Source organism: Artibeus jamaicensis, unplaced genomic scaffold, assembly GCF_021234435.1.
Source record: "Artibeus jamaicensis isolate MK-2021 breed Jamaican fruit bat unplaced genomic scaffold, CSHL_Jam_final contig_233, whole genome shotgun sequence".
NCBI lineage: Eukaryota > Metazoa > Chordata > Mammalia > Chiroptera > Phyllostomidae > Artibeus > Artibeus jamaicensis.
Window position 1 is genome coordinate 47,967,158 of NW_026521486.1, and position 15,453 is coordinate 47,982,610.

Here is a 15,453-nt window from a genome sequence, read left to right on the forward strand (position 1 = left end):
ACCGAGTATCTGACACTTGTTTAAAATGCACCATGGGCATCCTCCTTAGAGTTTGACTCAGATTCTGTTGGGAGAAGGACGTAAGCATTTTTAACAAATAACCCAGACATTCTGATGCATGGGTTCACGGAGAAATACTAAATCATGGGACAAACTAATTTGGAGGCAAGATCAGAATCCAAAAGACCTTGGTATATTTAGAAAAAGTGATTTGTAGTTTGTTTTTTTAAGTTTTAAATTGAGCAACCTCTGACTTAATCCTAACATAATCAAGTAACAAAATATTTACTATATCACCAAAAGAAAGTTCCCTCTTCCAAAACAAAACAAAACAAAACAAATCCTCTGGCTGACAGAGCAATTTTTAATCTCCCCTAGATTAAATATTAGTATAACTCCATCTCTGTTTAAGCCTATCCTTGCTCAATGTCAACCATCTAATGCTTTCAAAATATAAAGAACTCAGAAAACTTCTGGAATTTTCAGATAAAATACACATAAGCAAAATTCAAAATAAGACCAATTACCAGTTTGTTCTACAAAAAGGCATTGAGATGCATGATGGTGAATTGATAGTCTTGATACTACTATTTAAACTGAGTGATAGAAACTAGGTTTCATGCAATTATAGCTAATAACATTAAATTAAAATAAAAAGAAAGTTCTGCCAAAGGACTGCCAATCATGGGAATAAGTTCAAATAATTTCTAAATGATCCTCTGGGAGGTGTTCAAGAATGTCTAGGACAATCAACCCTAGCATCAAATTACGATCACTGACGCCCAAGACATCCTTAAAATTGTTGTTAGTTATAATTTAGTGATTTTTCAAAGTCTGCCCCCAGCTTTGCCAAACATTCTCAAGAAGGTCACTCTCTTTAAATGGAGATCACCTAAACACATTAATTAGCAGCTGTGTTATGAATTTATCCACAGCAATCATAGCCTCTAAATGGTAAAACAACTCAAGAGTACCATTTCAAGCTGGGATTCCTTACCTCGAACAAGTTGGGTGCACTTTACCACATGTGTATGTGGGTGATCAATTGTTAGTTCAAAGCCTAAAAAAAAGTAACTGGTTAACAAACTAAAGTACTCCAGGTATTTTATACATCTTTTATCTGAGCCATCATTAAAGGCCTCCCTCATTTTCATATCTCAAAATTATTGTTCAGAGGCTGAGTCACACAAAGCATGCAGCATGCTCTTCTCTAAGAAGCATTATCTCCAAAGCTGCTTATATTTTGAGCTAGAAGGTACCACGAATAAAGCTAATGCAGTCTCAAGATCCCTGAAAACCAGTAACCTCTAAACACAAAACAGTGTATGTGAATTCTCCCACCTACACTGTTGTTCTAAACTGATTACCAATTTAAAAATAAATGCTATTATCTAAATATGACGACAGACTATAAAAATCCATGGAAGGAAACGAGTTCTTTCAATAGTTTCTGCCATTAGTTATATTAAAACTAAATACTGCCAAACCTCAAAAAGCAAATCATAAATCCCAGGATAGGAAAAAAAAAAGACTCTGCTATTTCCAAGGTCAGCTGTGCTTTCATTTTTTCTTCAGTACAGGCCACAGTAAAACTGAGCTCTATAACCTCTAAATCTGCAAACCTTTCCAAGAGATTTTCCTCCTGCTTCCTATTTTGCAAATTTTAAAAACTGAATCATATTACATGTACATTTCTTTAATATTTTAAAGGGAAAGAAACTTACCTAAAGTCTGCAGAATTATGCTTTCTAATATCACCAGATCTTGAACTTGTTGCAGGTAAGCCTGCAGGTAAGAAGACACAGAAGGAACAATATATAAAGTATAAGCAATTCTTAACCCTTTGCAGAGAAACCAAAGCCACAAATGGCAGGGATGGAGTTATGAAGTAGAACAAGAACTGAAATTAATAATGAAATAAAATATATTATTATAGAAAATACATTAAAATTAATTTTACTTTTTTTAAGTTAAAGACTTTAAATGAAATGAAAAAATTTTAAATTATGTCCTGACAAGTGTGGGTCAGTGTGTTATGCACCAGCCCATGAACCTAAAGATCACTGGTTTGATTCCCATCAGGACACATGCCTGGCATGCAGGCCAGATCCCCAGCTAAAGGTGTGCAAAAGGCAACTGATCAATGTTACTCTCAAACATCGATGTTTCCCTCTCCTTCTGTCTCCCTTCCCTCCTCATTCTCTGAAGATAGATAAAATCTTAAAAGGAAATTTGTTTTTTTTTTCGCCCTGGCTGGTGTAGCTCAGTAGATTGAGCACGGGCCTGTGAAGCAAAGGGTAGCTGGTTCAATTCCCAGTCAGGATACATGCCTGGGTTGCAGGTCAGGTCCCCAGTAGGGGACACATGAGAGGCAACCACACACTGATGTTTCTCTCCCACTCTTTCTCCTTCCCTTCCCCTCTCTCTAAAAATAAATAAATAAAATATTTTTTAAAAAAAGAAATTTGTTTTTTAAATTCCACATGACTCCCCTTATATTTTCATTGGACAGCACTGGCCTAGAACTCTAGGAGAATGAGACTTAGGTCAGGAGTTAAGAGACTGTTAGTTAACATTCCACTTAACTTTATGATCTTTAGTAAGTCCAATAAGGACTTCAACTATGCTAGTTCTCTGCTCCATATAGTAAAGAAAATATCTTCCCCTAATCACCACACAAGGAATTGAGACTCAGGTGAGAAATTATGTAAATATTCTTCAGAGAAGGAAAAAAAAACGCAGAAAATTTTGTTTCATTTTGTTAAAATAAAATTATTTTATTTGGTCAATTCTGTAGACCAGTGATTTTTAGTAATTAGTCTCAAACCTAAATGAAAGTCCAAAGCAATAATTAGTTTTAGGATCTACTGGTATAGCACTGAGAGAATATGAAGGAAATCAAAACAAATGCCATGCAAAACACTTAATCCACATAATTAGGGCTTATTATCAACACACACACACATATAAATCACCCCCAAGAAAAAACCTACTCTCTCCATTTGATCAGTAGAACACACAATTCTATTTATCTATTTGATAAAGAATGACTCTTGCATCCACTGTAAGAGACTTCATCTATAATTTTTCTCCAAGCACTTCTGAATGTCAGACCTCTTGATTTCTCACAACTCACCATTCCCAGTCACTTAAACAGTCAGGAAAGATTTTCTCTTCTTTAAGAAAGTCAAATGGAAGGGAAAAAAAGCTGTATGTATATGCATACAGAAAGAGGTCTGGAAGAATATAGTATACTAGAACTATAGTCAGCAGTATTCTCCCAGAAAGAAGAGGGGAAATGCTTTAACTTTAAGTGATTCCTAAGTGTTTGGATTTTTTTATAATGAATATATATGACTTTTGTAATTTCTTAGAAAGTTCTCGAATGGTTAACAACGAATGGTTAAAATATATATAAAATATAACATGTATATATAGTTTACATTAGATGAAATGCTAATTCCATATTTCAAGCAAGTGGAAAATTAATATACTAGGAAAATATTTGGGATATAGTAAATGAAAAAACACAATATATACATGTATAGCTATTCACAGAAAAGCTGGAAATAATAATGCTTCACTTATGCTATATCTATGGTCCATATTATATCTAGATTATATATTCTTCGTTTTTCTGCATTTTCCAATTTAAATACAAAGAATACAATTAACCTCTGCCATAAAATTTTTATGATGTTTTCATTAAGGGAAAAACAAACACTAAAAGGTTCCTTGAACAGCTCCCATATATACTTCAATAAATCAAAGTTGCAAAACTAAGTTACAATCAAAATAAATGAAGACAAACAGATGTGCAATTAATCCCCTACCTCACTCCTAGTATCGGGAAGTGATTCCTGCGGATGGAGACAAGCATGTGCTACCTTGATGACGTGTTCCAATTTTTTGGGCTGCTCCTCTACTTTAGCTGCTAGAAATAAGGCCGCTGGAGCCACAGACTGAATGGAGAGAAAATAAATCATATTTATTATTTGTTTATTTCTAGATCTAAAAGAGAACTAAGTCTCAAACCAGGTTCTTTGCTTCATTTCATCACCTTGTTATGCTTTTCCCTGTACTTAAAATGTTCTCCCCTCCTATTAACTATATCCACTTTCTTGAACAAACTCTCATTAAAAGCTACCTATTGAAGCCCTGGCCAGGTGGCTCAGATGGTTGGAGCATTGTCCCGTACTCCAAAAGCCTGACAAATTCCCAGTCAGGACACATACTTAGATTCTGGGTGTGATTCCTGGTCAGGGTACGTGTGGAAAGCAACCAATCGATGTTTCTCTCTCTGGCCCCTTCCTTTCTCTCTAAAATCAATAAACATATCCTCTGTGAGGATAAAAAAAAAAAGTCTAGCTATTCAAGAAGCCGCTAGATATAAATAAATAAACAACTTTCTATAAATGAGATTCTTTACTAAATTTGTATCAAAACTTTACATACTTTCTTTTATTTTTTTTTTTAAGATTTCATTTATTTTTGGGGGGTAGAGAAAGGAAGAAAAACATTGATGTAAGAAAGAAACATCAATCAGTTGCCTCTTATATGCTCCCCAGGGACCAAACCCATAACCCAGACATGTGTCCTGACCAGGAATCCAACCAGTGACATTCTGCTTTGCAGGATGACACCCAGCCAACTCAGCTACACTGGTCGAGGCTACATACTTTTTTTAAAGGAGTACACTGAAATGTCCAGAAAAGGCAAATCCATGCAAACAAGTAGACTAGTGGCTGCTAGGGGCTAAGAGGAGAGGGGAATGGGAGTGACTGCTTAAGTGTGAGGAGTTTCTTTTGCTGGGGTGACATAAATGTTCTAGAATCAGATCATGGTGGTGGTAGCATAACTCGGTGAATATACTAAAAACCAGTGAATTGTATAATTTAAAAGGAAGAATTTTACTATATGAGAATTATCACAATTATACTTACATATAGGGGCATAAATCTTAAAAAACGAATTCAAAGTATAGTAATATATTCATTCAAGAGGTTATACATAAAAGACAGAGTTGAAAAAATTCAAGCCAATACACAAGTAGATATCAAACTCAGACACTAAACAATATAAGTAGAGCACTATAAAATACAAGGTCTGTCTGGAAAAGGTCCAACCATCGTTAATATAATGAGAAAGGTTTGCGCAACACTGATGTAACCTGGCAGCCAGGGAAAGTGGACTGGAATGTGCACATGTGAATAATTACGACTTCACTATACTAGTCAGTAGGGGTTGTAGATGCCATAGAGCAGGGCTGTCAAACTCATTTTCACCAGGGGCCACATCAACCTCACAGTTGCCTTCAAAGGGCCAAAATACTTTTAGGGGTGTATAAATGTAACTAATCCTTAACTGTTAAAATGTTGAAATTACATTCCGCCCTTTGAAGGCAATCACAAGACTGATATGGTCCCTGGTGAAAATGAGTTTGACACCCGTGCCATAGAGTGAGCATGTGTACTATATGGCCATCGCATTCGAAGTGACTGAGCAAGTAGAGCAGTAAATCTGCATCACATTTTGCGTTAAGCTTGAACATTCCCTGGCAGAATCTATTTGGATGGGCCCCAGATATGGGCAACTGGTGACTGGCAGGTTCATCACAACAACATGCCCACTCATATATCACGTTTCGTGCAGTTTTTTTGTGAAACCTCAAAATCACCCAGGTGACTGGTGATGAAGCCCCACCATGGCCCAGATTTGGCACCCTGTGACTTATGGCTTTTCCCAAAACTAAAACTGCCTTTGAAAGGGAAGAGATCTCAGACCTTCAATGAGATTCAGGAAAATATGATGGGGCAGTGATGGCGATTAGGAGCAGTGTGAGGCCCCAAAGTGCCTACTTTGAAGGGGACTGAGGAGTCCTTGTTCTATGTATAATGTTTCTTGTATCTTGGATCTTCTTCAATAAATGTCTCTATTTTTCATATTACATGACTGGATACTTTCTGGACAGACCTTATATATGTAGCCTGGTAATCTGGGGAACCTCAGGAAGTAGAGCTTCTCTTGAATCTTAGTATTTCAATGGATCAAAGATGGCAATGACAAAAAAAATTCACCAGGAATAAAAGAAACTTTGTAGAATTGAAATACCTAGTTCATTTTAGTGAATAGAACTGATATGCATTCTAATGCAGAAGTCTCCAATTATACTCCAGGGATACATTCCAAGGCCCCCAATGGATGTCTGAAACTTCAAATACTACCAAACCCTACATAGACAATGTTTTTTTCCCTATACATACATACCTATAATAAAGTTTAATTTCTAAATTAGGCACAGTGAGAGATGAACAACAATAACATAATAAAATAGAACAATTAAAACAATAATCCATATTAAAAGTTACCTAAATGTGGCTCAACTCCCACCTCCCTGAATTAAGATGGCTACTAAAGAGGGAGGCTGCAAAAGACCTCATCACATTACTCAAAACAGCAATCAATTTAAAACTTACAAATTGTTTATTTCAGGAATTTTCCATTTAAGATTTTCAAGCATGGTTAACCACATGTGGCTGACCATGAGCAACTGAAACCGCTGAAAGCAAAAGCATAGATAAGGGGGGGACTACAGTTCTATCTTGCTGTTCTCTGTTACACTTTGATAGAACCGATTTTTCTTCACAATTCAAAGTAACAATTCTCTTCCTTCATATTTGTTGCAGTTGCACATGGAGCTTGCTGCATATACATTCCTAGAGTTTAGGAATAAGGAAAGAACCAGAGGAAAACGAGCATGAACAAAAATGTATGGGGAAACAAGGCAGGAAGCACATTTTCAACACTAAACTGAGTTGTTATAACTCAGTGATACAGATGTGGAACATGAAAGATTTTTAACAAAAGTAACACTAAAGATTTTAGGAAAATTTGTAGAGTTTAAGAAATATTTAGGAAGATTAATCTGGTGGTAAAGTAGCACTGAAAGAAGGGACAGGATATACTTAATTTTTTACAAAGAAAACAATGTAATAATCCAGACAATGAAAATAAAATTTAGAGTAAGCACTAGCAGTAGAAATAAAGAAAAAAAGGTTCCTGGTATTACTTGGAAAACTAATAGGGTTTCATTAAATACATGTATATTTGAATGCAGAGAAAAAAATTCTAACAGATATGTTCCAATATGTTAACTGGATTATCTCTGAACAGGAGATTATAGGAAAACCATCACTTCCCCCTTTATTCTGTTTTCTTTTAATTTTATGATGATGATAAATGTAAATATACATTTATAGGGAGAGAAAAATCAGTAACATTATAAAAATTAAAATAAAAGGACTTTAAAACTGATTGAACAGAGGGGAAAAGGACAACTCAAAGACAACACTGAGATTTAAGCCTTCAAATTTGCCTTTAAGGGGCTAAAAATGTATTTGAAAGGAACTAAAACATGGTACACAAAAATTGGCTGACAAGGCAAAACAATATCTCAGTCAGAGTAAGCCTGAAAGAGATAAATTTTAATCTTATTTTTGTGCAAATCAGCCACACAAATACTCATTTCTCCTCAAGGAATCACTTACCAGGCTGGCTTATCAAAGCCATTTACCCATCAAAGGCAGTTTCTCAGAGGAACTTTTACACCGGGTAGGAATATAAGATTTTTCTCCATTTTATAAGGATTATAATGCCAGCTAGTATTTGTTTGCTATGTGCAGGCACTTTGTAAAATATTTAATTTAATTCCTATTAACTACTTACTGTATGTAGTAGGCACTATTATTGACTCCAAAAAGATGAGAAAACTGAAGCCTATGGTAACTTGCCCAAAACCATATAGCTAGAAAAAAAGTAAGGCACCAAGGATTCAAATCTAAACAAGTCTGACTCCTGAGCCTATTCTTCTCATCACTAAGCCTGACCTTCTAAGAGTTAACTAGTAACAGTAAAATACAGTAAAATACACCCAAATTTGATAGCTACAACACCTGCACTTTAAAATATATAAAATGCAGCACACATACTAAGTTGCTCACCACTATTTTTATACTTCCTCACTTGAAAACATTTAAAAGCATACATATAGAAAATCAGGTAATGAGATTAAATTTCTTCCCAAGAACAGACTAAATGTTAGGCCAGAATTTAAGTGGAAGAAAAAACAGTAATTTAATCATATCCATTAAAGAAATAAAATGTATTTCAATCAAAAGGCAAGCTTTCTACCTTCACTGGAAACATACTGTATCTTGATCTGAGTATGTATATACACTTGATACATAAAATAATGCAAAAAGTAATTCAGTTGGACACCATATCTTTGGGCTTTACTGTATGTTTTACCTTAATAAAAAAAAATTTTAAAGCAAGACATTCTAGGCTCCAAAACACTATCAACAAAGGAACCCAACAAAATGAGAAAAGTATTCACACAACACATGGCATAGAAATATAATATATAAAGTGGTCATATAAATAAGAAAATTAGAATAAAATAAGAGCAAAATGAACCAACAAACAATTTTTAAGTTCATTCTTCAATTTCATGAGGAGCAATAACTAACAGTCATAAGCAGCTCAACTTCACTAATTAAAAAATATAAATTAAGAAAATAGAACTCCCTCTATCTTGTTCACCACTGTAACCCTAGTGCTTGTTGACAAGCAGTTATACAACTTAGTATTTCCCAAATTAGCAAATACTTGTTAGTGAGGATGTAGAGGAAAGGACCCTCTCCTACAGTGCTGGAAACAAAGTCTATTGATGTAATCTTTCAGTAGGGCAAACTGACACAATGAAAAGTTTTTAAATGCATGCCCTTTGACATAGCAATTTCACCTATAAAAATTTATATCAAACTAGAGCCCTAGTTGTTGTGGCTCAGTGGTTTGAGCACTGGTCTGTGAACTGAAGGGTTGCTGGTTCAATTCCCAGTCAGGGCATATATATGTCTGGGTTGTGGGCCCAGTCCCCAGCTGGGGGCACATGAGAGGTAACAGACAGATGTTTCTTACACCAGGATGTTTCTCTCTCTCTCCCTCCTCTCCCTTTTCTCTAAAATAATAAAATAATAAAATTTTAAAAAATAAAAATAAATATCCCACATATCCACCATTAGAGATCTGGTGAAACAAATGATAGCAAAAACAAAGAAATAGTATGCAGTCACTGAAAATAATGAAAAGATGTCCAACATATACTATTAAGCGATAAAGGCAAGTTGGTAAAAGTATTATAGTAAGAAGTTATTTTTATGAAAATACATAAATGCCAGTATATGTACAGAAACATGCTCTAGGACACCACATGCCAAAACACTCATCAGTAGTTACCTCCAGCCCTGGCTGATATGGCTCAGTGGACTGAGTGCCGGCCTGCAAACCAATGGGTTGCCAGTCTGATTCCCAGTTAGGGCACATGCCTGGGTTGCAGGCCAGCTCCCCAGTAGGGGTACATGAGAGGCAACCACACGTTGATGTCTCTCCCCCTCTTTCTCCCTCCCTCCCCCTCTCTCTAAAAATAAATTAATAAAATCTTTTTAAAAAGAAAAAGAAAAAGTCATCTCCAGCCCTGACCAACATGGCTCAGCTGGTTGGGCATTTTCCTGCAAAGCGAAAGGTTGCCGGTTTGATTCTCTGTCGGGGGACATGCCCAAGTTGCCATTTCAGTCCCTGGTTGAGATGTGTATGAGAGGCAACCAATCTATGTTTCTCTCGCTCCCTTCCCCTCTCTCTAAAAATAAATGAAATCTTAAAAAAATAGTCATCCCCAGTAATCACATATGTACCTCTACCTTCCCCCTCCAATCTGTCATTGATTGGAATTTTATCAAAGGCTCTTAAATCTAAATAACATATTCATTTGTTTTCCTGTGGCCATATTATTTACCACTTCAGAAATTACACTTAAAATTAAGCAGTTTCCCCTCAAAAGCTACTCTCCCAACCCAAATGTTAAGTTTAAGTGTTCAATAATCTATTTTTTTATCAATGACTCCACCTACTCTAAAGATGCACTCAATCTACCAAACTAGACACTTCATAGGAAAATTGGAAATCTGGATTCAGAATAGCAATGTGAACATAATGAAAGTGACCAATCCTAAATTCTAAACCTTAAATCCCAGCTCAGCAGCAAAGATCAACAACAAAAGAAATATACAGTTTGAATCAATCACAAAACGAGTACACCATATAAATTTTATACTTACATTTCGATGGAACTGTGTAAAGGACTGAATCATGTAGAATCGATGCATGTATACTATAGCAGTGTTGATAGTCAACTGTGAGCTAAAATGTTCAAGTTAAGGCCTCAAAACAGGCAGGCAGTACAATTCCCAAAAATATAGCCTCTATACCCTCCCATAATGACCGTGCAAGCTGAGCACAGTAGATGCTCTCAAATGAAAATCATACGTACCTCTCCACCAAATTATTAACTACCAGTTGACACTGAGCATACCTTAAACATAACAGGTATTCAATATAAATCTGCTGAATAAACAAGCTTATCAGCACTTGCAAATCAAGGAATACAAACAAAATTATATAAGGACTAAACTTGTCACTTGCCTACCAAAAATCCCGCAACAGTGATTCATTAGCTCAGGATCTCTCTTCACATGACTGACAATGTCCTCCCTGACCTGGCCCCAGAAATATGTTTTACTGTCACCTCACCTTCTAATCTCCAGCAATTAACTTTTCAGTTCCACTTCTCTCTAGCAACCAAGCCTTCTCATACAGTGATCCCTGGGACCAGAAACACTGTGGAATGATTCAATACTCATTCACTAAGAAAAACTTTTAAATGCCTTATTTCTAAAGACCTCAGAAGACAATGCCGGGCAGGCAGAAATGAGGCAGTCCCATGATGGCAACAACCTTAATAACAACAAACACAAAAAAGAAAGGGCTAGGATGCACTGAAACAATTTCAGACAAAAGGCTTCACTCTACACTGACTGGATGCTTAGGAAACAAATTGGATAGTGGCAATAAAGAGAATACCTCTTGAGTACTTAAAACACAAACATAATAAAGTCAGCAACACATTTAAATGGAAGCTACACCCAAGGGTAGTTTTTCACTTCCATAGTGAAAAGAACTTGAAAACTCAGCCTTTTCTGCTACAAAATGAGTATATTTTCTGACAAAAAGGATTGAATGCTTAAATTCTTTTCAGCCCATCCATAGACCAGATGGCCATGGCAAGGGTGGGCCATGGTGACTAGTGCCAGCATAGTCACCCTGGCGGCTCTGGTGGCGCTGACCCAGAACATATTCACCTTGAAGAGGAAGACAGGGCAGAAGACCAAGATCACTGAGATGCCTACATCCAGGCCCTGCATCTCTAGATACTGTTTACCACCAATACTGTTGTTCTAGGATGCATTCAAGGAAAGAACTCAAGAGTACCTTATAGAAGACTAGACAAACAAGAAATGACTAAGATTGTGCTATACATGTGAAAATGGTGCCAGAATTCCAGAAACATTTAGCTCACATGAAGATCCCTACAAGAGTAGAAATTATCTGGTCTTATCAAAGGTGGAGTGGTCAAACTTCAGGTAACAGACTTTGATTTGACGGAGATTCTCCTACAAAGGAAAAGATGTCCACGTCATGTCATTGACAACTAACTGTAAGCTGATTTCAGATGAAATGTCAAAAAAAGTTACTGTAACTGAAGGAAAAAAATATTATGCTATTTAAATTGGTCCTATTCTTGCTATGGAAGAGTAGTACCCTTATATGATAGAAAGGTAAATCACATGGTTTGCTTGTTGAATAGGTTTTACCAAAACCTCAAGAAACTGTAAGAGAATCTGTCATTATGCCCAAGGAAGAACATGAGAATTTCTCTGATAAGCTCCCATATAGCATCCTTGTGTTCGTACTTTCATTCGTATCGGTGATGTACTAGGGATTATTCATCATGCTGGTGTTTATTTACCAAATGTGAAAGTAGTGTCCAACCTCATAGATTTTTATGACAGTGGAGTATTCAAAGGACTTAACAGAGAACTAATTAATGTATTTAACAAACATGATGCCTTGAAGAACAGAATATTTCAATCAACTAAAAGACAAGAACATAATTCTGCCTGAGACTCCCAAGGAGACTTAGGGCAGATGGAGCAGACAATGTTGAACACATTGTGAAAATAGGTTATCTAAAAGACAGAGTGAATAAGCTTTTAGAAAAGTATATTGACCCTTATGATATTGTTCCAATAAAAAACAAATCATTGAGGGTAGTCAACTGTAACTTACAAAAGATTTTGTAAACAAGCAATCTTCAAGAACACCTCTCTCCTATGGGTGAAACTGATGCAAGAACCGTTAATTTGTTCACCTTGCTGCAAGACTCTTATTTACATTCTTGCTCTGCAAGTTTTTCTTTACATTACTGAAGTATTGGGTTGGCCAAAAAGTCTAATATAGTTTTTTTCCAAAAAAGAAAAGACACATTTTCCATTTTCACCAGTAACTTTATTGACTTGAATATTTTGAGTATGTGGGCTATCTCCCATGTGGTATAATGTTGATTGTTCTCAGTGAATGTCTCCATTGACCACTATTAATTTCAACTGGTCTACTGGACCGTGGAACATTGTCCAGCAAGAAATCTCCATCACAAAACTTCCCAAACCACTTTTGACACGTCTAATCAGTCACAGCACCTTCTCCATACACTGTACAAATGTAGTTTTGCATTTTGGTTGCATTTTCATCTTTCTTGAAATAATAAAGCATAATATGCCAAAAATGTAGCTAATCTTCTTCCATCTTCAATGTTAAAATGGCTACACAAAAATTCACCAACATAGTAAGGTTTTTTTAATGCAAACTGATATGACAGCTATCACCACACAATCTATCAAAATTGTTTTGAATGAAGTTAAAGACAACTAAGTGCTACTAGAGCCATCTTAAGGAAAAAAACAAACGAACTTTTTGGCCAACCCAATATTTTCAGACATACTGAATCCATCAACTGGAAGCTCCCTTTTCTCCACCTCTCTCAACAGACTCCTCCTCGTTATCTTTTAACATTAAAATACAAAAGTCTTCCTTTTTGTCTGACATCTTAGCAAGGCTGCAGCGATAGCAACTGCTCTCTAAGTTTCAATATGCTGCGCTAGGACAACAATAGATGCTGGAAAATCGGTAAAGAAATACAAAGACCCAGTAAACAAATCTGGGGGCAAGTCCAAAAGAAGTGGTCCAAAGGCAAAACTCAGGACAAGCTCAATAACCCAGAACTGCTTGACAAAGCAACATATGACAAACTCTGTAAGAAGTTCCCAACTATAAGCTTATAACCCCAGCTGTTGCCTCAGAGACAGAAGGTCCATGGTTCCTTAGTCAAGGCAGCCCTTCAGGAGCTACTTCGCAAAGACCTTACTAGTTTCAAAGCACAGAGCTCAAGTAACTTACACCAGAGACACCAAGTGTGGGGATGTCCCAGCTGCTGGTACAGATGCATGAACAGGACCCACCGGCTGTATATTTTTTAAAATAAAACTTTATTAAATTAAAATTTTTTTAATTTAAAATATGAAAAATAACTCCATTTCCAGAGTGTATTTTGTAGCCAATGTTATGATGTTTTTGAAGTCTTTTTACAATGAGAAAGTTTGTAGTCTACAGACATACCACTCTGAATGCACCCGATTGTCTGATCCCGGAAGCTAAGCAGGGTCGGACCAGGGTCTACCTGGATGGGAGAAAGTTTGCAGAAGTTTAGAAAGAAGTTTTATAAAATGCTGAAGTGATGTATATGACTTTAAGTACTGCCATGTAGTCTGTATTACTTATGCTGATGATATCACCATCCACTGAAATTGTGTTATATTGATTAATTTGTTTCGGGAAAATTGATATTTACCAGAAAATATTGGTACTTGATGTTTGAAAAACTGCTGGTATACACAGGTTGAAGTAATGATGATAAACATAAAAAGCCAAAAAATGCTTGGAGGAAAAAAAGTCACTAAATTACCTAATCTTTAAAGTATGAGACGAACGAATATACATCAGCACTCTGAGTATGTTAAAAATCCAATATTATTCTTTTTTCATCTGTGGAGAATTTTTATGAAAAATGTATTTATGCCTAACAGAGGATATGGCAGAAAGCAAGATGTTAACAGACTGAGAAATATGCTTCCAAAAACCTCATCACTTTTCAATAGTTTTTTAAAGCCGTTAGATCCGTAGGTCTACAACCCTACAAATCTTAACTGACATTCCCCCTTTCTCTGAAATCCTATGAAACTCTTAACAGTAGCTATTTGAACTTGAGTACCACACACTGTGTTGGCCATACTAAATAAATGCAAGAGGTACCACCTCATTACAGACGAGAAAACCAAGAACTTGACAGGTTTCTTAAACAGCTAGGAAGTGGGGGAAAACGGACTTTAAACCAAAGCTGGGCATTAATTCTAAGCCACCCTTTAAAGACCTTCAGGTACTGAATTTCTAAATTCAAGAAGCAGTCATCAGCCGTAAAACCTTTACCAAACCTTCTAGGACATAGCAGAAAAGCAAAATCTCAAAGTCACCACAACAGTAGACCAGAACACACCGAAAAGGGCATAGGAAGGGCGGGTTAAAACACAAAGCAGGGAAGCACACGAATTCCCGGCAAGGTTGGTGGCACTGGTGAGCGAGCGGGAAATTAACTCCGCCTCGCCACCCTAGCACGAACACTTAACTTCAGCCTGCCCCATCATAGTCTCTCCTTCCTAAACATCCAGCCTCTGCCCATCATCTTCCCCCTTCCGTCCCTGACAGAGCCTGAGGCCTGAACGCGAAAACAAGGTGGGAATGACTCCAAGGCCGAAGGCCTAGGCCGCAAGGATACACGTTAAGACGTTGCCCCATGTCCTGTAGCAGATTGGCCGCCTGCTGACGATAAGAAAGTTCTTTATCTGGGTCCAGACCAAAACGACGGGATGGGCTATTTTCCAGCTGTTCTCGAGTGAAATACCACCGTTTGTTGTTGCTCTTCCTCTCTCCCTCCATAGTGCTCCAACCAGAAGGCACCGGCGAAGGCTGCAAGCGCTTCCTAGCGTCACTTGAGCGGCGACACACATCCGCTGTGCGGAGGCAACTGCACCGTGACGAACTTCCGCTAAGGGCAGACGGCAGGGTTGTGACACGCTTCCGGCGAGAAAAATAGTTGAAATGCCTACTTCCGGAATGGACCTCGCGAAAACCTGGAGCCGAGTAAACACGTAGGGGAGCAGGAAAGACCTGGGGTCGAGGACGCAATCGCCAGTCGTGTGACTCCAGAGGTGGGGCGAAGTTATAAATTTTCATTCAAAAAAAAGTTTTTTTAATTAGGGGAAAAAAAAAAAAAAAAGGGAGCACGTCTCCTCTCGCGATAGCTGGCTCGAGCATTCCGCGCCCTGCGCGAGAGGGTGAGGCACTATTTGTGGCGGGATGAAATGTCCGCCCACGCGCCGCTGTGCG

General features: G+C 37.1%; 1 protein-coding gene and 1 pseudogene across 2 annotated transcripts in view; one reads left to right on the plus strand and one right to left on the minus strand.

The window, feature by feature from the left end:
- CCNT1 (cyclin T1) overlaps positions 1-15,086 on the minus strand; it is a 38,415-nt gene extending 23,329 nt beyond the window's left edge. Inside the window, exons 1-5 of one of the 2 annotated variants that reach the window (XM_053661765.1) lie at positions 14,843-15,086; positions 10,176-10,257; positions 3,834-3,962; positions 1,725-1,785; positions 998-1,060 (exon numbers count right to left, since the gene is read on the minus strand). In XM_053661765.1, coding sequence (XP_053517740.1) covers positions 998-1,060; positions 1,725-1,785; positions 3,834-3,962; positions 10,176-10,257; positions 14,843-15,003 — 496 coding nt within the window. In that variant the 5' untranslated portion in view covers positions 15,004-15,086. The remainder of the gene's footprint in view (positions 1-997; positions 1,061-1,724; positions 1,786-3,833; positions 3,963-10,175; positions 10,258-14,842) is intronic. The other variant, XM_053661766.1, reaches the window with a different exon arrangement.
- On the plus strand, positions 11,148-12,257 carry LOC119043540 (cytosolic 5'-nucleotidase 3A-like; annotated as a pseudogene).
- Positions 15,087-15,453: the final 367 nt, after the last annotated feature.